This window comes from Enhydra lutris, unplaced genomic scaffold (genome assembly GCF_002288905.1).
Source record: "Enhydra lutris kenyoni isolate GAN:26980312 unplaced genomic scaffold, ASM228890v2 scaffoldscaffold9, whole genome shotgun sequence".
Lineage (NCBI taxonomy): Eukaryota > Metazoa > Chordata > Mammalia > Carnivora > Mustelidae > Enhydra > Enhydra lutris.
In genome coordinates this window covers 23,327,018-23,354,765 of record NW_019154093.1, presented here as the reverse complement: position 1 = coordinate 23,354,765, position 27,748 = coordinate 23,327,018, and the positions used below count along the sequence as shown (strand labels likewise).

At 37.8% G+C, this 27,748-nt stretch overlaps 1 protein-coding gene and 1 pseudogene across 8 annotated transcripts in view; both read left to right on the top strand.

Annotated features, from left to right (window-relative positions):
• LOC111142801 (transmembrane protein 59) overlaps window positions 1-27,267 on the top strand; it is a 28,778-nt gene extending 1,511 nt beyond the window's left edge. The window contains exons 2-9 of one of the 8 annotated variants that reach the window (XM_022496115.1): window positions 3,837-3,942; window positions 6,350-6,444; window positions 9,491-9,643; window positions 11,180-11,261; window positions 12,081-12,162; window positions 15,703-15,811; window positions 26,623-26,751; window positions 27,056-27,267. In XM_022496115.1, coding sequence (XP_022351823.1) covers window positions 3,837-3,942; window positions 6,350-6,444; window positions 9,491-9,643; window positions 11,180-11,261; window positions 12,081-12,162; window positions 15,703-15,811; window positions 26,623-26,751; window positions 27,056-27,073 — 774 coding nt within the window. In that variant the 3' untranslated portion in view covers window positions 27,074-27,267. Of the gene's footprint in view, window positions 1-2,788; window positions 2,822-3,836; window positions 3,943-6,349; window positions 6,445-9,490; window positions 9,644-11,179; window positions 11,262-12,077; window positions 12,163-15,702; window positions 15,812-26,622 lie in introns of all 8 variants that reach the window. The other 7 variants (XM_022496112.1, XM_022496114.1, XM_022496111.1 and 4 more) reach the window with 7 other exon arrangements.
• LOC111142800 lies at window positions 21,379-23,652 on the top strand (annotated as a pseudogene).
• Window positions 27,268-27,748: the final 481 nt, after the last annotated feature.

Here is a 27,748-nt window from a genome sequence, read left to right as displayed (position 1 = left end):
AGGAAAAGGCCAATGAACTCTAGGATGTTCCTTATTGGCAAATGCTTTCAGGTCTTTGAAATGAAAAGCTCTAAATGCTCTCACTTCCCATATGCCTGTTTACTGCAGGATTTTACATTGCACGGGGTTTATCAATTTTCAGGAAAAAGTATGGGATATTGATTATCCTAAAATTTTCAGTTAGACACAAATTATAACAGGAGAAAGAAATGAGAGATTCTGACATCCAGATTTCAATCAATGTGTACTGCCCTAAACACATTACTGTGTTCTCTACTTATAAATCTGTCATCATTAAGAAGATTGTATGAGGAAATTCATTAAGATTTATTTGGCCTGGCATTGAGTGGAGGCATGTTTTGTTTCCTTCTAGTGTTTGGTTGTGTTTTTTTTTTTTTTTTCCTTTTTTGAGATTTTCCTAGCAAACTTGTAGTATGACTCGGAATGCTGGGAGAATAACTAAATAATATAAACGTTTCTGGAAACTTCAGGCACTTTTTAAACATCCACTATTTAACAATTTTTAACAATTGATATGCTATCTGTAAGTCATCTTTGCTTATTCATTAAAGCTGTTCTCACCAGGAACTTGGAAGTCATTTGGCTTCCTGTATGTTAGATGGACTTAAAATTTATTAACTGTCTACTCTCTGTTCTCCAGTTTGATGAGAGATTTATACCCATTATCCCTTATGGTCACTACTATGAAAAGTAGGATTTTACAATGGAGACTCTGAAAGGTTAAGTGACTTGCCTAAGGTCACATAACTAAGAAGTAGTGGAGTGGTAGGAATGGCAGTCCTAAAACTGGCTATACTGTGCTGCCTTCTATTAATAAAGTTGTGTTGAAAAGATTTAATTTACTTATTTCACTGATTTCTTTTGGCCCTCCAAGTTACTGTACTTTGCAGTTCAGGAAAAAGCAGTGCGTGTTATAAGAAATTAGATGAATTTAGAAGCTCACGTAACCTTTCATCTGGTATTTGCAACTGGAAGATAGAAATCTCATTTTAATGGCTCTTTTTCAGAATGAATTATTTGTTGCAAGAAAGTAGAATAGCTGTTTGTAAGTAGCTATTTCAAAATTCCACTATAGTTACCATTTAGCTTTCCTCAAAAGCACAATTGCATAATTTGTCTGGATTCAAATACAAGAGACGTGTGTTATTTTAACGTGTGTTATTTTAACAACAAAGCTAATTAGAACCAACCTGGTCATTTTTAAAGAGTGTGGGCTCTGGAACCATAAAAGCCTGGGTTCCATTCCCAGCTCCACTTTTACTCTCTGTATATCTTTGCTGATCACTTAACTTCTCAAGACTTCATTTTGTCAACTATAATAAAAAACAACAACAACAACACCTCACACCTTACAGAGCTTTTGTGAGTATTAAAGATAAAGTATGTGGCACTCTTAGCACATAAAACCAGTTCTGGGAAAGCAAATGCATATATTCTATAAATGGTATCATTGAGGTCCCTTCTGATTATTTAGCTGGCATTCATTTTGGTGGGGAGCACCATTTCCTTGTGCTCTAAATCAGAGGAGATACATTTAAGATAAGCTTGCCAATCATTTGAGATACATAGAGCATGAAATACTTAAAATAATAATATTATCTAGTACATGAAACACTTAGTTGGAATAAGGATATGATTTTTTTTTTTTTTTAAAGATTTTATTTATTTATTTGACAGAGAGATCACAAGCAGGCAGAGAGGCAGGCAGAGAGAGAGGAGGAAGCAGGCTCCCCGAGAGAGCAGAGAGCCCGATGCGGGGCCGGATCCCAGGACTCCGAGATCATGACCCGAGCCGAAGGCAGCGGCCCAACCCACTGAGCCACCCAGGCGCCCCAAGGATATGATTCTTAATAGCTACCAGTTGAGCCCCTACTCTGGGTTGGACATTGTATAATACCTCAAATGTTACCATGCTGTCTGGCACATTGTGGGTGCTCATTAAATACATTATTATTATGCTTATTTATTAGATAGTATAGCATAATATTCATTTGTGGATGTAAAATGTATAATCCTTATCATAATCAAGATTGACATAAGAGAGTATTGTCCCCATCTTACAACCAAGGAAACTGAGGCTGAGAGAGATTGTCACTTTGCCAAGATTGTACAGGACAAGTTGTGCGGCTGAGCTTCAAAGCAGGACTGATTCCTGGACCTAGGCTCTTTGCAGCATCCCATACTGTCTTTCGGAAATGGGATTGGAGGGCTTATTGGCTTGGTTTAAAAAAAGAAAACCTGGGGCGCCTGGGTGGCTCAGTGGGTTAAAGCCTCTGCCTTCGGCTCAGGTCATGATTCCAGGGTCCTGGGATCGAGCCCCGCAGCGGGCTCTCTGCTCATCAGGGAGCCTGCTTCCTCCTCTCTCTCTCTCTCTCTCTGCTTCTCTGCCTACTTGTGATCTCTGTCTGTCAAAATAAATAAATAAAATCTTAAAAAAAAAAGAAAAGAAAAAAAAAGAAAACCTACCTGAAAATGAAATGGCGTGCAATAGAGCTCATACTAATGAGCTCAAGCTTCCTCTGTGCAGTATAAGGAGATATGTGATGCTCCAGATACAATAAATGCAGCTAGAACTGAGGTCCAAAAACACTCTAGATTCAGAATTACATGATAACACTTGTTTAATGTCAGACTGCAGCCATCTCTTCTGAATCAGTTGTTGCTGCTGCATACATCTCACTGATCCTTCCGCTGGAAAGAAATGCATACCTTTCTCTTCCATTGATTGCTAACTGGTGTATGCACATGCTGTTTCCCTCCTTATTAGGTGCCTGCCAATTTGTACACAGTGGATCACACAGTAAGTTGAGGGGGCTCCCCCGCATGTACTGGTTTGTGTCGAATACTGTGTGTATTTCATCTAACAAAAGCCTGTTGAAAACATGGTTATTAGTCTTATTAAGCAGTTAACATTTTCCCATAATGAAGAATCGACCCTATCCTGAGCTCCCATAAATAGACAATGACGCCTGTAACTGTTGTTTACTGTTTTTAAAAAAAATCTATTATCGTGATTAACACTACTACCATTTATTGAGCACCATCTGTGTCCCAGGCACTATATGAGGAGTAGCTATGTTCCAGCATTATTGAGGGCTTTGGAGATACTTTATAGCTATTACCTCCTACACCATGAGAAAACTGAGATTTAGATAGGTAGAGCCACTTGTGCAGCGTCACTCACCGGAACAGTTTTAATCCAGGTCTGGCTGATTCCAGAGGACTTTCCCATACACCGCACTGTTGCTCTTGTTTGTGTGTTCAGTTAAAGTAAGCCAAGTTTAAAAATGCCTTTCATGAAAGCATTTTTATAGATGTATGCCTCACTTTGTGGGGCCTTTATGGCACTATTTGCCATGTGAAGCTAGTTAGGATACTTTTTCCTGAGAAGCCAGATGAATTGTATAAATACTTATGTGGCAGAGGGATGCCATTCATCCTGAGGTCCTTGCTTACTCATTTCTACTTCTGTTAAAGTTCTAATTATGTCGCTGTTACTTTTATTTTCAAATTTTTCCCACAACATGTAACCTTGGAATATGGGAAAAGGGTATGGGCTTTTTTGTTTTGTTTTGTCTTTTCCCACTAAGCTTCTTTCTTGGGTATCACTTTTAAAATAAGAAACTAAAACCTCTTTATATGGCAAAGGTCTTGGGTATTACCTGGCTCCTATCGTATTTCTTGCTTTCAGTTATAAACTTTTATTGGACATTTTATAATAAACCCTACTAACTTTGTTTTCTTTTTGACCTCTTTTTCCCCCAAGGGAAAAATATTATTTTTTTGGTAATCCTCCTTCTTCTTGAACTCCCTAGGAAGAGGAGTTGTACGCATGTCAGAGAGGTTGCAGGCTGTTTTCAATTTGTCAATTTGTGGATGATGGAATTGATTTAAATCGGACCAAAATGGAATGTGAATCTGGTAAGATCCTATGCTAACAGTATATAGCATTGCAGTTTTTTGGGTTGTGTTACACTCCTTATGTATTTTCCTCATAAGATGACAAGCATATTGTTTAAACTAATTTCTAGTTTAAACTAATCTCTAGTTATTATGAGGTTACAGTTTTATCAGCTGTTGCTAGAAATTTCATGGACTTTTTTTTTTTTTTTTAAGATTTTATTTATTTGACAGACACAAATCACATTTAGGCAAAGAGGCAGGCAGAGACGGGGCTGGGAACGCAGACTCCCTGCTGAGCAGAGAGCCCAATGCGGGGCTCAATCCCAGGACCCTGAAATCATGATGTGAGCTGAAGGCAGAAGTTTTAACCCACTGAGCCACCCAGGCACCCCAAATTTCATGAACTTTAAATTTCATCTATAGGTTTCCCTGCTATATGAAAGTAGAGCATTCTTGTGAAACCTTTCCTAAGCCAAAATGGCATAGCATAAAGAAGCAATTACCATTACTTTACATGGAAAATTTTTTGAGTGTTCTCAGACCCAAAAAATAACCTCTCTTAGGCTTTTCTGGTACTTTAGGTAACATCTTGCTAAGAGGCACAAAGTAAATCAAGATAAAACACATGCTCACAGACACTGTCAAAGCTATGGTAGCTTGCCTGCCCAGCTCACTTCCCAGGGAAGGAGCTTGGCGGTGCTGCCTTTGCTGCTGAGGAGCGCGGGCTGCCTCTATAATGGCTCACTGCAGAGCAAATGCTGAACTTTAAAGTTTTCGCTTTCTTTTTCATAAAAGCATGAATCCTCTTTGGATTTCTTTTGGTTAGCAAAAATAGGTATGAACTTCTGAAAAGTGGGGGCTGCTTCTATTTGTTGAGCCAATGTTTACTTGGTACTGTGGGTAGGACACCTTTGTATAACCAGGCATTCAGTTTAAATGCAGTAGTAATTACCCTTCTCATAATTCATCACTACCTTTTCAGTGGATAGTATAATTTTCTTAAGCCCTTCAATCATAGGCCAGTTGATTTAGCTCAACGTGTTTTTTTTGTTGTTTTTTTTTACTGAATCAGGCATTTGACTCACTATTTAATGGTGTATTCTTTGTGGGTCATGCCGATAAAAGAAGTAACCAGAGTCTGTCATCTCTTAAAACACTGTTCTTACCTTTTGGTGAAAGATGTGTTTAATAAAAGAAACCTGTAATCAAGACAAAATTGACATTTAACTTTTTAAAGAAACTATAGTGGAATTTTCTCCATTCATTACATTATGCTGCTTATTCAGTATAGCAGGAGGTACCTTTTTCCCCACCACTATGCCATGACTCCTATCTAGTCTCCTTGATATCATGACGTTATTTTTTAAGGGCTCAGTCTCGTAACTGGCCATCTTTATATGTGCATAATGCTGTTCAGTTTATTATCTAGCACCTTGGAGAAGTAGATTACAAATACGTGACTGGGTCGGAAAGAAAAAAGAAAAAATTGTTACAGTGGTTAAGTGTTCTATATCATAAGAAGGAACTGGCTCTGCTGAACTAAATGAAGAAAGTGTGTACCCATTTCAACTTCAGAATCCTGCTGTAGGACATTTTCTAAGTTCAGGTTCTCAGAATTTAGGGTGTTAAACTGATTGCTTTGTTGGATTTTTCTTTGCCATGCAAATACCCTTGATTCTCAGGAAAGTCATCCAAATCTTAACGGTAATGTCACAGATCGGTGTAAATCCCTAAAATATATTGTTTTGTTCAACTCCATGAAGTATGGTATTCCCATTTTAAACATATAGAAAAAAACAGTTGAAGAGGTTAAACAGCACAGCCCAGGTCACATACACAATCAAATGTGTATGAAGCCAAAACTTCAGGATGCCAGACCAGTGTTTTTTCCACTTTGCAAACCTTAGTGATGAGGATCCCCTTATTATGACTGTCATCATCTAGCCTGAGCCTGAGTGTGTAATCAGTAGATTTATACTGAAACATCTGACGTGTGGGAGGTAGAAGATGCGAGGCTTATTAAAATAATATATTTGCGGGCGCCTGGGTGGCTCAGGGAGTTGAGCCTCTGCCTTCGGCTCGGGTCATGATCCCAGGGTCCTGGGATTGAGCCCCGCATTGGGCTCCCTGCTCAGCAGGGAGCCTGCTTCCCTTCCTCTCTCTCTGCCTGCCTCTCTGCCTTCTTGTGATCTCTGTCTGTCAAATAAATAAATAAAATCTTTAAAAAACAATAATAATATATTTGCTACTATTATTGAATTTGAAAATTCATATCTCTGAAATGCTTTTTAAGTATAAGAAATTTTTTTTTACAAAATGCCAAATCCCTTCTTTTCTGTCCTTTCCCTTTTTCTTTCCTTCCCTCTTTCTCCTCCGTCTCTCTCTCTCTCTTTTTCCTTGTAATTTGACTGTTTTTCTCTTACAGCATGCACAGAAGCATATTCCCAATCTGATGAGCAATATGCTTGCCATCTTGGTTGCCAGAATCAGCTGCCATTCGCTGAACTGAGACAAGAACAAGTACGAAACAATACTGCCTTTCAGAATTGCCTGCTTAAATTGCACTGATTTGTATTGAAATGTTTATCGCCCACTAGATACTGTTTTAGTGTTATATTTCATAATTAGTTTTCAGCAAACAAATTAAATGTTTGCAGATAGAAAAGTCAGTTGCATAATTACTTTTGTATAATGCTTTGCTGTTGAAAGTTACGTTCATATCCATACTCTCTTTCATATTTTCTCTCGGTCCAGTGATGATGTTATCCCCATTTTGCATATGAAAAAACAGGCTCATAGAATCAGTAGTTGACAGTCATTTTTTTTCATCCCAGCTGCTGTTGCCTTAACCTAGATCATCATCTTTTCTCATCTGTATTACTAAACTTGCAAACTATTTTTCCACTTCACCCCCTTCTAGTCCATCCTTCAGTATGTGTTCAGATATTTATTTTCTAAATGGAAATCTCATCATGTCATTCTCCTCTCTTATATACTTCAGGAGTTGCCCCCCCGCCCCGCCATTACATACAGGGCTAAGTGCAAACCACCTATCATGGCCTGGCTCCTGATTACCTCTCTTAGGCCATCTCTTTTCCCCACCCCCCATACTCTATACTCTAGACATTCTGGATAAAGTTTGTTAATTTATTAACTTTTGCAGAGGAAGTACAGCTACATGGTATAGAACTCAAAAGATAAAAAGAGTATATAGTGAAAAATCTCCTACCCCTGTATCTTCTGGCCATTCAGTTTTCCTCTTAATGTACCCAGGGTTACCAAGACAGACGTATTTTATGCATATACAAGGATGTATGTACTCCTTCTTTTTTAAAATACAAGTATACATAAATAATGTCCATTCTGTTTTTCATTGTACAATCCATTGTGTGGATGAATCATAATTTACTTCAGCAGTCTCTTATTTGGAGATGTTGGTTGTTTCTGATCTTTTTCATTTATAAGTGATGTTGCATACTTTGCACATTTATATCTATAGAATAGAATCACAGTAGAATTGCTGAGCAAGAGGTATCTGTATTTTAATTTTGAGAAGTAGAGCAAAATTGTCCTCTGTGGAATTTGTACCAATTTTTAAAATTGAGATGTAATTCACATTGTATAAAATTCATCCTTGTGAAGTATTCAATTCAGTAGTTGTTAGTATGTTCACAAAGCTGTGCAACCATCATCACTGTCTAATTCCAAGCATTTTTATTACCCCAAAAAGAAACCCATACCCACTTTCCTTCTTCGCCAGCTCCCGACAATGTTCCACTTTTAATATATTTTAAATTTGTGTTTTCTTATTATGAGGAATGTTAAACATGTTTTCTAATTTTTAAGAACCATTTTTTTCTCTTAGTTGTATACTTACTGAGTAGTTCTTAATTTTTTAAAAAAAATTTTTTTTATAAACATATAATATATTTTTATCCCCAGGGGTACAGGTCTGTGAATCGCCAGGTTTATACACTTCACAGCACTCACCATAGCACATACCCTCCCCAATGTCCATAACCCCACCCCCCTCTCCCAAACCCCCTCCCCCAGCAACCCTCAGTTTGTTTTGTGAGATTAAGAGTCACTTATGGTTTGTCTCCCTCCCAATCCCATCTTGTTTCATTCATTCTTCTCCTACCCCCTTAACTCCCCATGTTGCATCTCCACTTTCTCATATCAGGGAGATCATATGATAGTTGTCTTTCTCTGATTGACTTATTTCGCTAAGCATGATACCCTCTAGTTCCATCCACGTCGTCGCAAATGGCAAGATTTCATTTCTTTTGATGGCTGCATAGTATTCCATTGTGTATATATACCACATCTTCTTTATCCATTCATATGTTGATGGACATCTAGGTTCTTTCCATAGTTTGGCTATTGTAGACATTGCTGCTATAAACATTCGGGTGCACGTGCCCCTTCAGATCACTACGTTTGTATCTTTAGGGTAAATACCCAGTAGTGCAATTGCTGGGTCATAGGGTAGTTCTTAGTTCTTAATTTTTATATGATGAATTATTTCATGGTTTTGTTCCTTCTACTCCCCATCGTTCTGTTGAATCCCCTTGATTCAGGGCAGGTGTCATTTCTTTTGTGAAGCCTTCTTAACCCCTTTTCATCCTGGTTTGGGTTAGGTGCCTTTCTTCATACACACGTATTACCCTATTTTTAACCTCTGTCCTATATAGATTACACGATTAAACACAGGTATATGTTGATGAATAAAATACATGTGGTCCCTGATCTCCTGAAATTTATAATCTCAGTGAATACCTGTTTGGTGAATTAATCAATGAAAAATCTCACAGCTGTTAGTGGGAAAATTGAATCATGAATATAGATCTTTTGATTCTATAGTCTGATCTCTTATTCCATAATGCCTCTCTTTTGAAATATAGCAGAACCAAAGCCATCACTAGAGTGCAGCAAATGGTATCCCATACTTGTGCTCTAGAGGGGCCCACTGCTGCTAAGTAAATGAAAAGGTCAGAATTGGGGGGACATGATACCCATTAATGTTAAAATCAGTAGCTTACTATATATATTCAGCCCATAAGTACTCCCCTCACCCTGCCTTGCTATCAGATGTCTCACATTTGATGTATATATTCTTTTGGTTGAGTTTTTCTCCTTCTCCTTTTCCACTGATGTTCATTATAGCATGATATATTTACATAAAAGCATTAAAGATGAGGAGAGTATAATTTGTCCCTCCCCCTTCAACCTCTTGAGGCCTTACTAATCCTAAATTAATCAAATCTTAAGAGTCTTCACAAATTTGAAGATTCAAAATCTGATTCAAAAGTTGGTATTCTGATAGAGGTGACAGGTAGTTTATAAATGTGTTTGGTGGCAAATTAAAGTAGCCTGGATCTTCAGCTTTATCACAGTTTATTTGCATAGGAAACTAAGAGTTTAATGCTAGTTATTATGGTAGAATCACTTAACTTTTTATTCCCTGTCCCAAGATTTGGGGAATGCTCATTAAGTTTGTTCTCTTGAATATAAATCTATAAAAATAATAGATTTCTCATGACTTAACTTTTTTTTTTTTTTAAAGCTCATGTCCTTGATGCCAAAAATGCATCTACTCTTCCCTTTAACTCTGGTAAGGTCATTCTGGAGTGACATGATGGACTCTGCTCAGAGCTTCATAACCTCTTCATGGACTTTTTATCTTCAGGCTGATGATGGAAAAATAGTTATATTCCAGGTAATAACTGTACTTCATAGATTCATGTAAATGCTGACAATAATGTCTTAAATGTCTTAAATGAATGTCTTGGCATAGAGTGATATACATTATCAAATAATAATTACTGATCTGGCCTACATTAAAACATTGGGCATCAAGACACAGTGTGACTTCCTTCTGCCCATCGGAAGCCTATCTCAAGCCTGTTTTTCCTTATCTAATAAGAACTCTGAGTCTTCTAAATTTTATAGTGGTTGAATTGATAAAATGAAACCTCTAGATATGAAAGATAAAAGTAATGAATGTACTTTGACTATAAATAATGACATGAACATATAAATCACATATGGAAGAGCTCTATGACATAATTTTTAGTTTTTTGCAGTGCTTTTCTTTGTAACACTTATAAAAGCTTGTTGAGAAAGCATATTGCCCCCCTAGAGAAGTAACTTTTTTCCTACCTCATTATTGACCATGTGATGTGATGATAATAACTTCTTTTCTTAAAGGTTCTTAGGCACTAGGCATTTACATATCTTGTCTCAAATCTTTAAACACCTTCGTGAGGTTGTATTATCCCTCTTTAATTGATAAGGAAACCAAGAGTCTAACTTTTTGAGGTCACCCTGCCAGTAAGTAACAGAATTAGACTTCAGACTCAGGTTACTTTCATTCCCAGGCTCATATCCCACCCTATCATGCTATTTTCCTTTTAATTTGGTAGTTAAATTCCTCAAATGTACCACAAACTATGTTGTGGCACTTTCTCTCAAGTAATAATTAAAGTAAACCTTTTAATTATTATTGCTAATAGAATGGCTCACTGTAAGGCTAGTATGTGATTCTTAATACTATCCTGAGTCTTAGGTCGTCTATACATACCTTGGTAATAAGTAACACACAGAAGGATTTTCTCTTTAAATTCATAATTTCTGTGTCCTAAAGCTAACTAGCCTAAAGCTTAAGTTCGATCTCAGGGTGGACCCCTCATTTATTCCTAATTAGATATGAGATTAGCTTTGTTTCTCTCTTTGTATTAACTTGAGTGCAACTAGACTGGAGAAACCCCTGCTCCAGAGGGTCTGTGCTATATGGAGGATGTGAAGTACGGAGTATTTAGCTATAGTGTGTGAATTACTCATACTTAGGGAAGAATGGAATGTTTCAGATGAGAAAAATAGAGATAATAGGTGTTTAGCCCCAGATTTTGGCAGTCTGCTAGAATTAGAATTCATTTTTGCAGGGTATGCTATTTAATGCAGTATGTTGTAATTTGTCCCTGCTTTTTAATTTTTTTTTAATGTTGTCAGAAAGTTAAACTGACTAAATACTTGACGATGCCAGAAATCTGTCTGTTTCTTTGCAAGGCACTGGATCTGATGTTTAGGAAGTGCAATTAAAATATATTGTGGCTAATGTGTTTTATTTTTTTATACCAGACTTCTGTTACTTTTTCTCAATTTGAATGTTTATACAGATGATGTGTTATAGAACTTGTTACTGAGAAAAGCATAAGAAGTACAAATGGCTTAATTGCTTTCATTATCATTTTAGTCTAAGCCAGAAATCCAGTATGCACCACAGTTGGAGCCGGAGCCTACAAATTTGAAAGAATCATCGCTAAGCAAAATGTCCTGTAAGTTTTATTTCAAGTAGCTTGGGATAACAACATGAGCAAATCTGGTTGTGGTCTGGGATTGGTTGTGTGATTGTTCTTACACTAATAGAAAGCGAACAAATTATTTCTAAACAGTGGCTCTCAAACTTTAGAGTGCATTAGGATCTGGAGAGCTTGTTAAAACAGATTTCTGATCCATACTTCCAAAGTTTCCAGTTTACTGGATCTGAGATAGGACCTGAGAATTTGAATTTCTAACAATTTCCAGATTTTGTTGATACTACTGGTTAGGGGACAATGCTTTGAGAATCAATATTCTAAAAACACGCAGCTTGCTTTGAAGGATATTTCACTATGAACTAATGAGGTATTCTGACATTTCCGATATGCTAACCAAATAGTGAAACTACCCCAAAAGTGTGAGTTCTTGTTCTATTTTTACTTCCATGTTAGAAATAAATTTTAACTTGTAGGAATGTAAAACATCAATCTAAAGCTGAGCTTACCTTTGAAAATGTGCTAGTTCATACCTTATTTTAGATACTGATTTCATTAACTTTCTAATTATTTTGTGATTAGATTGAAATTAAACAGAACATTATTAAGCAGAAAGCAGCAATGTCAACAAGAATTTGAAAATAAAATAGGAAATCCATAATGTGGTAGAATATCGATTTGGTTGTTAACATGCCAGAGGAACTTGCATTCCTTATCAGGGTATCAGATTACACTTATAAAAGCAACTGGGTATCTGTAGAGCCTGTCTATCTAGGGGTAGTTTTGAGACCAGTTTTTGGGATACAGGATATCATAAATTGTACCTTGTTATTTCAGCAGATCTGCAAATGAGAAGTTCACAAACACATAGGAACTATCTTGAAGATGGAGAAAGTGATGGCTTTTTAAGATGTCTGTCTCTGTATGTATTCCTGTTTATTTATAAGTATAGGTGATAAAATCTGGCTTGTATCAGACAGAAGCATTCCTTTTTATTGTTTTAAAATTATATTAGCTGCTCAAAAATTAAAAAAATTGTTTACGTTTTTCCTACCAACTTGTACTTTTGGACATTTTAGTTTGCTTAAAAGGTAGTACATACTACTATAATAAAACCCAAGTAGATAGTTTCTTTCACAGTACAGAAGCATTCTTGTTAAGATGCCCTGATTTATGTTAAGAAATGTGCTTCTTCAGATGTTTAAATTAAGCTTTAAAGTATGTCTGAATAGTTTGGGGTTGGATTTTTGTTTTTAATCTTCGTGGGAGGGTAGGGAGAGTAGGGAGGGTAGGTAAGGGGTATAGATTAAGGAGAGCTTTGTGTTCTGTCCTAAGGAATGTCAGCTCTATATCAGGGATCCTTGAAGATGACAGCGGTAATGGGTACGTTATACCCTCCTAGGAAGGAATATCAAGCCTTCTGAGAGTGTGGGGGGGTTTATTAAAATACGTATGCTTCTCCTCCTCCAAAGAGTTCTGATATGAGCTCTCCTCCTATAGACCCCCACTCACCCCTCCAAAAAAAAAGAAGAGAAAGACAGTGGCCCACAGTACTTACTGATAATTTCCTACTGCATCAGATACCAGGCGGAGAGTTTGAGTAGGGATGGTGAACAAATGCCCTCACAGTGTGTGTGCTCTAGTGGCCCATTGTCGCAGGTGTGATGCTGCAGTCGTCCAGACCACCTGCCTCCTGTACGTTCTTACACTAGAAATAGTTTCCGGGGAGTCTGCTTCTCCCTCTCTCTCTCTGACTGCTGCTCCGTCTACTTGTGCGCTCCTTCTCTCTCTCAAATAACTAAAAGTCTTTAAAAAAAAAAAGAAGGAAGAAAGGAAGAGTTTCTTGACAGGTTTTGTCAGGTATCAGCAGCATTATTTTGGCAAAATTAATTCTTTTTACCAAACAAAGGCTTTAAAGACTGGGTAAGAAAATGAGGGTTTAACTTTAAATCTTCCCTTCCTTTCATTTCTAAACCTTGGCAGCATAATCTTTCTCTCTGTGGTATTTAGGATTTTGGGCAGTTTGAGGGTCTCATGAAACCTAAGTAATCACTTAATCTTAAGTTCCAGCTCATTCTCAGTGCTGTACTACCGGGCAGCTTATTGTTGACTTATATCCTTTAGCATTTTGTCATTATATTTTACGTTCTTTTAAATCTAAGATTTTAAAAGTAATTTTGTAAATGGTTACTTTAGGAAATAGCTAACTTTTTAACTAGAGCTTTAACACCTAGAAGTTTCTATGTACAAACAGGAATTATAATAGTATTTTACATTTTAGCAAAAAATGCTAAAAAAAAAATGCTTTTTCCCTTCATTGAGCTCATTTGACTCTTAGAACAGTACCCTGTGATAAGTAGGTGGGTCAGAAGTGAATTGCCCACCCCTAAGATTATAGATCCGCTACATCAAAGTTCAAACCTAGCTTTTTAAATGCTGCATCTTCTGCTTATCCTGTTCTGCCATAGGTGTCTGTTTCCTGTAGGGTCATGAGTTTTTCATGGTGACATGCGAGATCACCTAGCCAATCAGTGGAATCTGGTCTTTTGACTCTTAACTGCAGTGCTTTTTATTGTGTACATAGCTGTTACGGAGATACCCTTAACTTCCACAGTGGAATTTGAGGTCAACTCATTTTTTCACTTGCACTTCTTTTCAGAGAGTCTGTTACATGCCAGGAACTGCTTCAGGGACTTGGAACCTGAAGAAAGATGTTCAGTGTCTGCCTCTCTGGAGTTCTCAGGTCTAGCATGGTAGAGATAAACATGGAAAACATGAACAAACAGAGATGATTGCTCTATATCATACATTCCTCTCATACACATAGTACAGAGTATTCCTTCAAAGGGAGGATTGACAGAGGGCATAGACGGAAGTCTTAAATAATGACCAGAGATTTTTGTCAGTTGTAGCAGATTTCTTTAAATTTTTTTTCAGCTATGCTGGCTTCCTACTAAATATATGAGGTATGTAATGTGTATGGAGGGTCAGGAGAATCAGAGACCAAACTGGGTGGACAGGAGCTAGATAGCAGGAAAGTAATCATATTTAATTATTGGGACCATGCGAAGGATAGATCAGGTTGGAGAGTTTGGTGAATCTTGCAAGCAGCCATGAATCAGGGTGAGGGACAAAGGGAACAAGAGGTAACGGAGACAGTTGAGAATTGTAGGATTGTTTTGTTGTGGAAGTGGAAGAAGCAGATGGACTCTAAAGTGAGCCCCAGTTTTCTGGCTTAACTAGTTGTTACTGGAATCCAAATGTCAAATATATCCTTCTCATTTCATGGAAGGAAATTCCTTAGGATTTGGGTAAGGGCTGGAATATGTAAAGTGGGTGTTTTTTTCATTAAAAATATTTTTTTACTCTATTATCTTTCTGAATTGGAATACTTAAAGCATCATATAGGCATTCCCTGCTTTTAGATGCAGTGCATTTTCCAATGTCCACCTCTTTTGCTGGGAGACAAATAATGACCGTGCATACCTTTTCCTTAGCATGTTCAAATGTTGGCAAACCAGCAAGTGAGTGGGTTATGGTGGTAAGTATAGACCTTCTATGAGGTAGTATTGGATGAGCGTAGATGTGAAAATCAGACTACCTGCAGTAATTGCCACAGTTTTTCAGAACTGGACTATTAAAGATTTAAAAATAGCTTGACTTTTTCCTATTCTTTAAATCTTAACCTATAGTTAGGCAAAAAATAGGTTTATGGGAGATTATGGGAAAAACTCTAGTTGCTAATCCTTGTAACTGGCCGACTTTATGATGTTTTAAATGTAAGAAAAATATAACTATCTCTTTACTAAGATATGCTAGAATGGGTACAGAATGCCTCATACTAGATGTGCTCTTATAAATTGAAATATAAGTAAATTTTAGCAAATTAGTTATTTGAAGTATTCTGGGGAAGCTAACTTCTAGAAGCCTGTTGTGAATCCTTTTATAAAATAAATGATCATTTCATAATGTACCTGTTCTATACCTTAAATCTTTTGAGATACTGGGTTTTCTTTTCTTTTCTTTTTTTTTTTTTTTTTGAGATACTGGGTTTTCTTAAAGCAAGTTTTACTATAGTGCCTTGCAAAATATGTATGACATATGAATAGCAGCATACAATTTGTAGGACATTTTGATTTACATTATCTCATTTAGTAATTAAAAAATAACTTTGACAATAATTTGCTTTACTTTTATATATTTAGCAAAAAGCCAGTATATCTGATTTTTTTAAATTATAGAATGATAGCCGTGTTACAGAAACTTGAGAAATAGAGGACCCTAGTATAAAAGCTATTATGATATTTCCTTCTCTGGGTAAGTTTTTAAAATAGCTTTAAAGGTAGTACACGTGAAGGTTTATTTGTGTTATTAAGCCAAGTGCATAAGGTTGATGCCTTTCATTATTAAGAATCTGTTGTTTTATATTATGAAATTTTAACATGACTACCTTGTTTTTCAGTAACTCTGGATGGATTTTAACCACGACTCTCGTCCTCTCGGTGATGGTATTGCTCTGGATCTGTTGTGCGACTGTCGCTACGGCTGTGGAGCAATATGTTCCCTCTGAGGTAAATTTAACCCAAGCCCTTTGGCCATTTGAACACTGAACCATGTGATTTGCCATTTTAAATGCCTAATTTGTTAACTGGAAAAACAAGGCCTCTCTACTAATGGAATGAGAGAAAATTAGGTGGTTTTAATCACACATGGAAATGGCAGGTTTGCAGAACGAGAATGACTGTCCCAAGTTTTCTGTGACACTAACTACCGGAGTGCCGAATATGTTGGCTGGTTTGAGTAAGGTGTTTCTCTCTTCCTGGTTTTCTGAGCCTGAAAAGAACCTGTTGACACCAGTTTCTAAAGTGATCTGTGAGAAGAAAGACTTGTAAAACTACTTGGAATTTTAAATTAATTGCCACAAATGTCAAGGAGTAATTGCTGCTTTAGGAGCAGCAAGGCTGGAGTATTTGATTTTTGAGTTGATATGTGCTGATATCTAACTCCAAGAGAGATGGAAAACTCTTGTGACTTCTTTGGTAATTAAAATTTAACTGGCCCAAGAAACCTAACCATGTAAAGGATTTTTATGTGGGGAAAAGGATATAATTTGGTGACTCAGCTTAGCTTTCAAGAAAAGAAAGTTATTTGTGTAACTAAACAGAGGATAATAATGTGTCTGGACATCAAATCCAACTGAAATAAACTTTGGTTTTCTTGTGCCTCCAAAGTGTAATGGGAAAATATTTAAAAGAAGAAAGGAAAGAAATTAAAATAGAATCTAATAACAGATAGTTAGCATGTGCCTAGCATGGTGCTTGAATGATAGTCTTATCTTCATAGAGTTTAAAGATAGCTTTTTAAAATAAGGTTTACATATGGGTAATGATTATGATAATATATTTCATGTTTTTTATTAAGATGCTATGTGATATAAGCAGCTAGAAACTGGAACAGGATAACGTTGGTCACTAACATTTATAGAGTTCTTTAAACTTTATAAGATATTTTCATGTATCTTCCATATCCAGCAATACTCTAGAGCAGGTTTTGTCATTCACTTTAGAGATGAGTAAATAGGCTTACTTCATCCAGGTAACTTTCCTGGTTTTACACAGCTGTGAAAGTATTGAGACTGGAATTCAGCTCTTGTCTTTTGACTTGCAACTCCTGTCCTTTTCCTCTATACTATTTCCTGTGGCTGATAAGGTGGCACAAATAATAAATGCATAAAGTGTTAAGGAAAGTAGAGTCTGTGTGCTGAGACTGTCAGGAAGGGCTTTTGGATAATGAGGGTCTTGCTCTGAATTTTGAAAAACGGGTAGTAAGGCATGGAATAGCAGAGAGAGAGGAGAGTGGATAATTTTCCCAATTACAGACAAGAATAAGCTATCAGGTGGGGCGCCTGGGTGGCTCAGTCGGTTAAGCTTCCAACTCTTGATTTCAGCTCAGGTCATGATCTTGGGGTCATGAGATCGAGCCCCAATTCAGACTCCATGCTGGATGTGGAGCCTGCTTAAGATTCTCTCCCTCTAGTATCATGCTTAGCTAAATAAGTCAATCGGAGAAAGACAACTATCATATGATCTCCCTGATATGAGGAAGTGGAGATGCAACATGGGGAGTTAAGGGGGTAGGAGAAGAATGAATGAAACAAGATGGGATTGGGAGGGAGACAAACCATAAGTGACTCTTAATCTCACAAAACAAACTGAGGGTTGCTGGGGGGAGGGGGTTTGGGAGAGGGGGATGGGGTTATGGACATTGGGGAGGGTATGTGCTATGGTGAGTGCTGTGAAGTGTGTAAACCTGGCGATTCACAGACCTGTACCCCTGGGGATAAAAATACATTATATGTTTATAAAAAATTTTTAAAAAAATACAAATTTAAAAAAAAAAAGATTCTCTCCCTCTGTTCTTCCTGACTCCCCTCCATGCTTGTGCTCTCTTTTGCTCTCTTCTTGGAAAAAAAAAAAAGAAGAAGCTATCAAGGAAGGACTGTAATGAATTGATGAGAAGAACTTCATTAGGAAATCAAATGGATAAAGTTAGACAGGATTGGGAAGAACTTTGAATTGTGCAAGTATTAGAGAATAGGTAAATTTCTATAGAATTCATCTATTTATGAAATGAATATACAGATAACATCCTCTTGCTGCATTACCTACTTGTGTTCTTGTTTAGTTTTGATATCTATATTTTTTGTTGTTCCTGATAAAACTGAAATTACTTACCTTACATGGGAATGTCTTTGCCTGTTACTTCCTTTTATAGAGAGCTGCCCTGTGCTCTCTATATCCTCATATTAATAAAGCCTTATTGACCCCCACCCATCCTGTGGTACTTCATTCCTTCCTTTTTGTATCAGCACAGTTCCTTTTCCTTACACCCCAGGTACCCTCTTGTCAAAGAACGACTCTATAGAGATTGGTCCAGTTATTGTCAGGAAAGACTGGCTGGCTGGCCTCAGGTGGAATTTACCTCGATCCACCACAACCTGAATCCTGGTCCCCAGGCCAACTGATTGATGTCAAGCACTTTCTCCCAGGCACTGTTCCAAGTGTTTTACCTGAATTAGCATATTCAGTCCTTTGGGTAACTTGTGAGATGGCTGCTGTTATTATCCCCATTTTCCAGATATGAAATCTACAAAAGAGGGTGTACAATTGCCCCAGTATCACTTACCCAGGTATTCTCACTCCAAAGCCAGTAGTATGCTGAAATCTCTTTAATTAGCCTGAAATCCTAAATAGGAGAGTTGATTATGTATTTCATTCAGGAGCTGATCTCTTATGTGCCCTCTTTGACACTAGAAAGATAGATACCAGCTGGACCACGTGGTTCATGTTTTTGAGCCAGGATCCTCAAATTCTCTCTTACCCAAACAGTTCTCAGATGGGCATTTCATGGTTTCTCCTCTCTTATCTCCTTACTCGACTTAATGGAAATGACATCTTCTTTTTTTTTTTTTTAAAGATTTAATTTATTTGAGAGAGAGAGATCACAAGTAGGCAGAGAGGCAAGCAGAGAGAGAGAGAGAGAAAGAGAGAGAGGAGGAAGCAGGCTCCCCGCTGAGCAGAGAGCCCTACGCGGGACTCAATCCCAGAACCTTAAGATCATGACCTGAGCTGAAGGCAGAGGCTTAACCCACTGAGCCACCCAGGCGCCCCGGAAATGACATCTTCTCATTGTGGTTTTGGTTATATCTTACAGACCTGGGGATCTTTCCCTCCCTTTCAGATGATTCTTGATCTTCTCTTTCTTTCAGATGTTGTCACTGCTCTAAATTTTGTTTTGATTGTATAGATTTACTTCTGTGAGAAATTATCTCCTATTTTGTAAGTTCTTTGGGGAAACACCTCACTGTTCCCACATATGGCTTAGAGCCTGTGATCATACAACTTAAGGCATCAGCATTACACACGGTGTCCTAATGGCAGCTGTTATATTTCCCCTTGATATCTGCCATATGGATGTTTCTTGCCCCTCTCTAGAACTCTACTATATATCCTTAATAATCAAAATTATGGCTGTACCCTCAAAAGGCCTGTACTTTTCTAAGGAGATATGTTTTCTGGGAAAATGTATGGAAAACAGCCCCTTAGATTCACTACTTTTAGGCTTTATTTTCTATGTGAAACCCCCTCTTGCTGGGTAATAATGTTGTTTCAGCTGTTGTTTTTTAATTATAAAAATTCTGTGTACTTACTGTAGAAGTACACATAAAGTACATATAAAGAAGCAGAAAAAAAATCACTCATCATCCAGAACTATTATAGTATTTCCATTGTTTTTTTTAAGATTTTATTTATTTGAGAGAGAGAGAGAATGAAGGGAGAGAGAGGGAGAGAGAAGCTGAGGTAGACTCCATGTTGAGTGCAGAGCCCGACATGGGGCTCGATCCCACAACCAAGAGATCATGACCTGAGCCAAAACCAAGAGTCTTGGATGCTTAACCAACTGAGTAGTGTTTCCATTTTAGTGGATTTTTTTTCAGCATAAATAATTTTAATACATACTAATATTTTGTTTTTTGTTTAAAAATATATTGCAGTGTAAATACTCTGTCCCTGATACTTTTTTCCTCTGTTTACTGTAAAAATAGCTGAAAACTTAGCATTACAAAAGTTATGCAGTTTTCTTGGCTAAAATCCACCTATTTTTCACTTTCATAAAACATTTTCATTGATTTTATCATTGAAACATAAATTATTTTTTACCCCTTTCCTTAGTAAATTGAGACTTCATTTTAAGTTTTACAAGTATGATTCAGGTGTGAGCAATGTTATTTATATTTTGTTACATTACTTACATATATGATCCTGTGTGTTTGTAGGAAATCATGAGCCTGCTGAGAGAATGTGTGTCTCCTCAGTACTGACCTCGTATTTGGGAGCTCAAACATGAAATAGAATAAGTTTCCTTTCTAGTCACTACAAAGTTTAAAATGGTGGTGATAAAGATCCGGAGTTTGATCCTAGAAACATATGAGCGGCTTTGTTTTTCTTATTTAGGAAAGCTCGGTAATAATTCCTTTTAGCCTGCTTTTTGCACATGGTAGGTACTCACCTACAAATCAAATATCATTTGATTGTAATGACCAGGAAAAGGTGGCAAAGAATTTCATCTCTTTGGCTGATTTTATAGTCTTTTATTCTTTCTTTTTTTTTTTTTTAAGATTTTATTTACTCACCTGACAGATAGAGATCACAAGTAGGCAGAGAGGCAGGCAGAGAGAGAGGAGGAAGCAGGCTCCCTGCCTAGCAGAGAGCCCTATGCGGGGATCGATCCCAGGACTCCGGAATCGTGACCCGAGCCGAAGGCAGCTTTAACCCACTGAGCCACCCAGGCGCCCCTCTTTGGCTGATTTTAAAGCAGTGTCATTTTCGAGTGACTTGACTTATAAAGGCTTATTCTCTTTTCTGTACTTTTTCATCAAAATGACTTTAGATGTAATTTTTGAAACTTTATGGGATGACACTTGGTCTTGTTGAGCTATCTATTTAGGATAGAGTTGTCATTAGTAATAGTCCTCATCCGGCAGCTCAGACTTGACATGTGAGAACAGGATGCAGCTGTATTGGATATTTCTTCCTGAAGATGAGGCAGAAATATGCTGTTGTAACAGGTGATGATATAGATGCTTCCTCAGTGTTATCTCATCATCTGTGCTTCCTTTTTTCTTATTTGTCAAGATCGTGATCCTCTGATTTTATGTGGTCAGTTAAAAAGGGTTTTAGTTCTCTTGAGCAACTCCCGTGCAGCCTGGTTTCAGCGTGAGCCGGACATAGTCCCTGCCCACCCTGGTCTCTAGTGCTTGCAGCTCCTCTCCCTCGCAGTGCCCGAGCAAGTGCACCATGGAGAGCTGGAAGTGGAGACTTACCTTCCAGGCAGAAATTGCCCAGTTCATGTTTCTTGTCACCAATGCCTTCTGTTCCAGCAAGGAAGTTTTCCTTTGGGAATTGATCAGTAATGCTTCTGATGTCTTAGATAAGATTCTCTATCAGAGCCTGACAGACCCTTCCAAGTTGGACAGTGTCAAAAACTGAACACTGACATTCCCAACCCCTAGGAGTACACCCTGACTCTGGTAGACACAGTCCTTTACATAACCAAAGCTGACCTCATAAGTAATTTGGGATGCAAATTTGGGATGAAAATAATTTGGGAACCATTGCCAAGTCAGGTATTAAAACATTTATGGAGTCTCTTTAGGCTGGTGCAGACCTCTCCGTGACGGGACAGTTTGGTGTTGGCTGTTATTCTACCTCCCTGGTGGCAGAGAAAGTGACTGTGATCACAAAGCATGGTGATGATGAGCAGTATGCCTGGGAGTCTTCTGCTGGGGGCTCCTGCACTATGCATGTGGGCCATGGTGAGCCCATTGGCTGGGCTGCCCAAGTGGTCCTCCATCTTCAAGAGTACTTGGGAGAGGCTGGTCAAAGAAGTGGTCAAGAAGCACTCACAGTTCATAGGTTATCCCATCACCCTTTATTTGGAGAAGGAATAAGAGAAAGAAATCATTGATAAGGCAGAGCAAGAGAAAGGTGAGAAAGAAGAAGATAAAGATAATGAGAAGCCCAAGACAGATGTGGGCTCAGATGAGGAGGATGATAGCAGGAAGGACAACAAAAAGAGAAGAAAGAAGATTAAGGAGAAATGTATTTATCAGGAAGAACTGAACAAGATTAGGCCCATTTGGACCAGAGACTCCGATGACATCACCCAGGAATAATATGGAGAGTTCTATAAGAGTCTTACCAATAACTGGGAAGACCACTTGGTAGTCAAGCACTTATCTCTAGAAGGTGAGTTGGAATTTAGAGCATTGCTATTCATTCCTTCTTGGGCTCCTTTTGATTTCTGAGAACAAGAATAAAAACAGTATCAAACTCAGTTTGCTGTGTGTTCATCATGGACAGCTGTGATGAGCTGACATGAAAGTATCTCAGCTTCTTCCATGGCTGTGGTTGACTCTGAGGATCTGCCCCTGGACATTGCCTGAGAAACACTGCAACAGAGCAGAATCTCTGAGGTCATCTGCAAAAATACTGTGAGCATGTGCCTTGAGCTCTTTGAGCTGGCAGAAGACAAGAACTATATAAAAAATTATATGAGGCAATCTCTAAAAATTTAAAAGCTTGGAACCCATGAGGACTTGACTAACTGGCAACTCCTCTCTGAGTTGCTCCACTGTCACACCTCCCAGTCAGAGAGGAGAGGATTTCTCTTTCAGAATATGTCTCTCACATGAAGGAGACCCAGAAGTCCATATGTTAACGTCACTGGTGGGAGCAAGGAGCACGTTGTCACCTCTGTTCTTGACGACCAGATGCAGAAGCAGGGCTTCAAGGTAGTTTAGAGGACCGAGCCTATTGACGGATACTGCATGTAGCATCTCAAGGAGTTCAATGTGAAGAGTCTGGTCTCTGTTACACAGGAGGGCGTGGAGCTGCCTGAGAATAAAGACGAAAAGAAGAAAATGGAGGAGAGTGATGCCAAGTATGAAAACATCTGCAAATTCATGAAGGAAATCTTAGATAAGAAGGTGACAATTTCTGGGCACCTGGGTGGCTCAGTCAGTTAAGCATCCAACTCTTGATTTTGGCTCAGGTCATGGCCTCAGGGCCCTGGGATTGAGCCTGCATAAGGTTCTGTACTCAGGGGAGTCTGCTTGAGGATTTTCTCTCTCTCTCTCTCTCTCTCTCTCTCTCTCTCTCTCTGTCTCTATTAAATAAATAAATCTTAAAAAAAAAAAAAAAAAGGTGACAGTTTCCAGTGGACTTAGGTCTTCACCCTGCCGCACTGACTAGCACCTAACCCTGGACAGCTAACACAGAGGAGATCGGAAAAGCCCAGGCACTTTGGAATAACTCGACAATGAGCTGCAGGATGGCCAAAAAGCCCCTGGAGCTCAGCCCTGCCCACCCCATTGTGGAGACACGGCAGCAGAAGGCAGAGGTCAACAAGAATGATGAGGTTGTCAAGGACCTGGTGATGCTGGTGTTTGAAACTACACTTCTCTCTTCTGGCTTCTCACTTGAGGATCCCCAGACCCACTCCAGCGGCATCTGCCTCATAGTCAAGTTAGGCCTTGGGCATTGATACAGATGAAGTGACAGCACAGAAACCCAGCGCTGCTCTTCCTGATGAGATCCTCCCCCTTGAGGATGATGAGGATGCCTTTCTTGTGGAACAAGTAGATTAGGAGTTTCTACCTGCAGACCTTGTGCCCTCTATATAGTGTCCCCATGGCTTACCCAGTGGCCTTCGGTGGCCCTGGCCCACCTGGTTCCCTCTGCTGATTCCAAGTGGGCTTTTTCCTCCTGTCTTTCTAAGTCAGGATACAAGGGCCTCGAACATCTGACATTGGATTTTGGATGTGTATTGTGGGGTTTTTATTTATTTTGTTCGGACCTCAAAGTATGTGAAATAAAGAAGATGCAGTTTTATACAAATAAAAAAGAAGAAGGGTTTTGGAAGGTTCCTAATAACATTTACATTAGTAAATCCCATATGTTGAATAACTGATGGTCACATATGGGAATAACTTACTATGTGCCAGGCTGTGTTCAGGGACAAGAGATACAATTGAGAATATGATGATCAAGGTGGAACAAAGTGAAATGACGAAGGCTCCCAAGACTCAGGAAGTAGGGTGAATATGTCTTAAATTGTAATAAGCATTATTTTCTTTGTCTTAAAAAAAAAAGACCAAGAACCTTGCTGTTCAGAAGTGTTAAGTCTGCTAAAAGCGTCAGAAAATCAGAAAACAGCATACGTTCCACGGTTTTCAAATCCAAATTCTGTTAAGTAACTGAGTTTTAGAGATTTAAGCAGCTTATCTAAGATCATTTAACTGGTTAGTGGCAGAGCTAGGCCTAAAGCCCAAATACATATTTACTAATTTTTTAACTTTTAAAAGTAATACGTGTGGGGTGCCTGGGTGGCTCAGTCATTAAGCATCTGCCTTCGGCTCAGGCCACAATCCCAGGATCCTGGGATCAAGCCCCACATCGGGCTCCCTGCTCAGCGGGAAGCCTGCTTCTCCCTCTCCCACTCCCCCTGCTTGTGTTCCCTCTCTTGCTGTCTCTCTCTCTCTCTCTCTCTCTGTCAAATAAATAATCTTTAAAAAATAAAAGTAATACGTGTTCCTAAATTGTCTTCTTTTTCTTCACTTCTCAGGTAAACCAGTTAGTAGTTTAAGCAATTTTTCTAATTACCACATTTTAATTTTATCTTCTGTTTTTTGTTTTATCAACTTTAGACATTATCTAAGGTCTTCCTACTGAAGGATGAGGAGCCTGGTTCGCTCATACTGTTTCTCACATCACCTTCATCTCTGCACATTCTGGTTTTTGTAATGTAAATTTTGTAGACTTTTAGTGATCACTTTATAAATTTCAGTCGACTCCTCATTACTTCCTTTCCTTCCCTCTTCTCACACTCTTGATCTCAATTTTCATTAGATATTATGACCCTTGACAATAAAATGCAGATGTTAGTTCTTCTATATATATAATTCAGTGCTTTGCTACAGGTTGACTTGAAAAATTAAAATCCAATAACCAGCATTTACAGCATTATGATTATGTAAATATTCAAAACAGAACCAGATACAGTGATGAATAGAGTCACATTCAAGCAAATAGATCCTGAATTACTTAAAATTTTCTCAAGAGAATCTTGCAACTATCTCTGCTTAATGGAATCTTTTTTCTTTTGTTCTAGCCTTCTTCCCATTTTCTAAGTCATCTCAGCTGCTTCTGTTTCTTGTATTCTGTGTGTTTTGCTTTCTTGAACTACTTTTGCTGGAGCACTTTCTTAAGTAATTTTTTCATAAAGGATGCTTGGGTGGTAACTTACGAAGTTAATATTATTGAAAATCTCTGTTGTACCCTTGTATTTAATTGGTAATTTGAGAATGCAGGATAGACACAAAATCGGTGTACATACTACAGATTATCCAAATGCTCCCATTCATTTCTCTGCACACATTTTACACTTTCTTCCTGCTCTAGATAGCTTCTTCCATGTCAGTGTTTGAAATCATTACAACAGTTCCCGGTTGCCGTTCAAAGGTCTTTAAATGCTGTTAGGTAAATTTCTGAAAGTTTTTCTTGCCCGGTGTTCCAGAGCAAATGATCGCATGCTAATTCTGAGTTTTAAGGAGGCCACGTTATATCAGATTTATGTCCAATCCTTCAACTGCTGAATTTGTCTGAAAGATATTCCCTTACTGGGAAAATATAAGGTACTGGGCTGCCTCTTTGTTGCAGAATATTTGTTGGCTTGAAAAATTGGCTGCAGACCCATCTGAAACATGTTCGAGTCAGCAACCACCACGACAAGCACTTTTAGAACATTTTCATTACACCAAAAAGAAAGCTCATACTTACTCATTAGTAGTCACTACCACCCTGAGCCACAGACACCCAAACTTGGTCTCTCATGACCCTTTGCACTTCGTATGATGTGGTGAGGGTTCATCCGTGTTGTAGCATGTAGCGGTATTGGTAGATACTTAATCTCTTGAAAGTGCTCTTTATTTGGCATCTTTGAAAAAATACTTTTCCAATATCAAGTACTTCTAGGTGGTTTTTGCCCCTGTCAATCATGTCAGCACTTCAGTTTTTAATTGATAGATTCAGAGATTTGTTGCTTTATGAGTTAATGAAATCTACCCATTCCCTAGTAAAAACTTTTCACTTTGCTTTTTGGCCTTTAAGAGATAGACCTAATCCAAGTAGACTTACTTTCAAAAGATGTTAGACATTACTGTTATACTCGAGGAAGTTTTATGCTATTTACCTTGATTCTGTTTTATGTTTTCATCCTTCTGTTGTAGTATTTTCTTAGATACAATAGAAATAATTTGAGGAGCTTTTATGTATTTATGAAGAGACTTGTATCTGTTGTTGAAGTGTTTCATGTATATTTTTTGTTCTACTCATAGCCTTTTGAAATATCTTTTTCCAGTGTGTAAAGTCAAAACTTAGCCCAAATCATTTGATCACGTGTTCAGAGAGCTAAGGATCTTAAAGGAATTGATCACCTAACACATCAAACATCCAGCATCAGTGTTCTTGGTTGGCCCACACTAACTCCATTTAAACCTGAGCAATATTTCTTGATACTTAGTTGTTATATTTCTAAGTATTTTAAGTTGGGACATGTGGAAAAGTTTTCTTTGGCCATCCATTGGAAGCTGAATCATGTATCAGTAACACTGAGTAAAAGTGTTCTTCATTCTTGAAATGTCTGTATAGAGTTTTTGTTTTTGTTTTACCAAATACCTGTAGATTAAATTGTTATTTGAAGACGTACTCAGAGAGGTTCTTAACTATTCAAATCGTTAATGTGCATTGATTTTCTTTTGCAGAAGCTGAGTATTTATGGTGACTTGGAATTTGTGAATGAACAAAAGCTAAACAGATACCCGTCTTCTTCTCTTGTGGTTGTTAGATCTAAAGCTGAAGACCATGAAGAAGCAGGGCCTCTACCTACAAAAGTGAATCTTGCTCATTCAGAAATTTAAGCTTTTTTTTTTTTCTTTTTTAAAGTAAGGGTAATAGACATCTAAATTTTCATTCCTCTTAGAGCTTCTAAAGACGGTTTCATTGGATAGGTCTTAAAAATCACTATAAAATGCAAATAAAGTTACCCAAATCTGTGAAGACTGTATTTGCTGTAACTTTATCTGTAATTTCTTTTCTAGTAATTTAAGAGACGGATAATTGGGATTGCATTTTTATTTTACTAATACCTGTAGCTGTTTTATTATTTACATTGTTTTTGTTTGTTTTCTTTCTTAGCCAAATTCTGTGAGCTGATCATTGCTCTTCCCCACCTCCTGCCATAATACTGTCTGTCACCTTAGTTAATAAACTCAATACTCGGTAGGATTTGATGCTTTTGCTCAGAAATGGCCCACAATGTATATTTTGAAATTTAGCAGGAAATGCCCTTTAATGACACTACACTTTCAGTTGTATTGACTGAAATCATTAAAATTTTATTTGAATAATTATGTGCTGAAATTTGAGTTAATATACTCCCGATTTTCCAGATCGTTCCTTTCACCCCTACCCAACCAGAAAAGAATTTTGAAATGTTCTGTCTATTGCTATGTAACAGGATGGTCAGAGAACAAACTGAAGCTAAGATGACCCTATAAAAAGTGCGTTGTATGTTATTTTGTGTAGGCTATCGGACTTTTTTTGGATGAGTCTTTCCAAAGAACTATTTTTCTTTGTTAGGAAGCATAGCATATGTAAGTTAAAGATATTTTCAGAGAAAATTTCTCATGTTGCCTGTGAGAATTAGACTCTTGCGATGCAGTATTAAGTATAGGTTTTACTTGGCAAAGACTTGTTATTATAATTCTTTTAACATACAGTGATGCAGATTTAAAAGGAAGAGTGACACAGAACACCACAGTCTCAGCACGAAGTGTTACAGAACTTTGCAGAGCAGTGCCTTCCCGATGCCCAGGGCACACAGGGCAT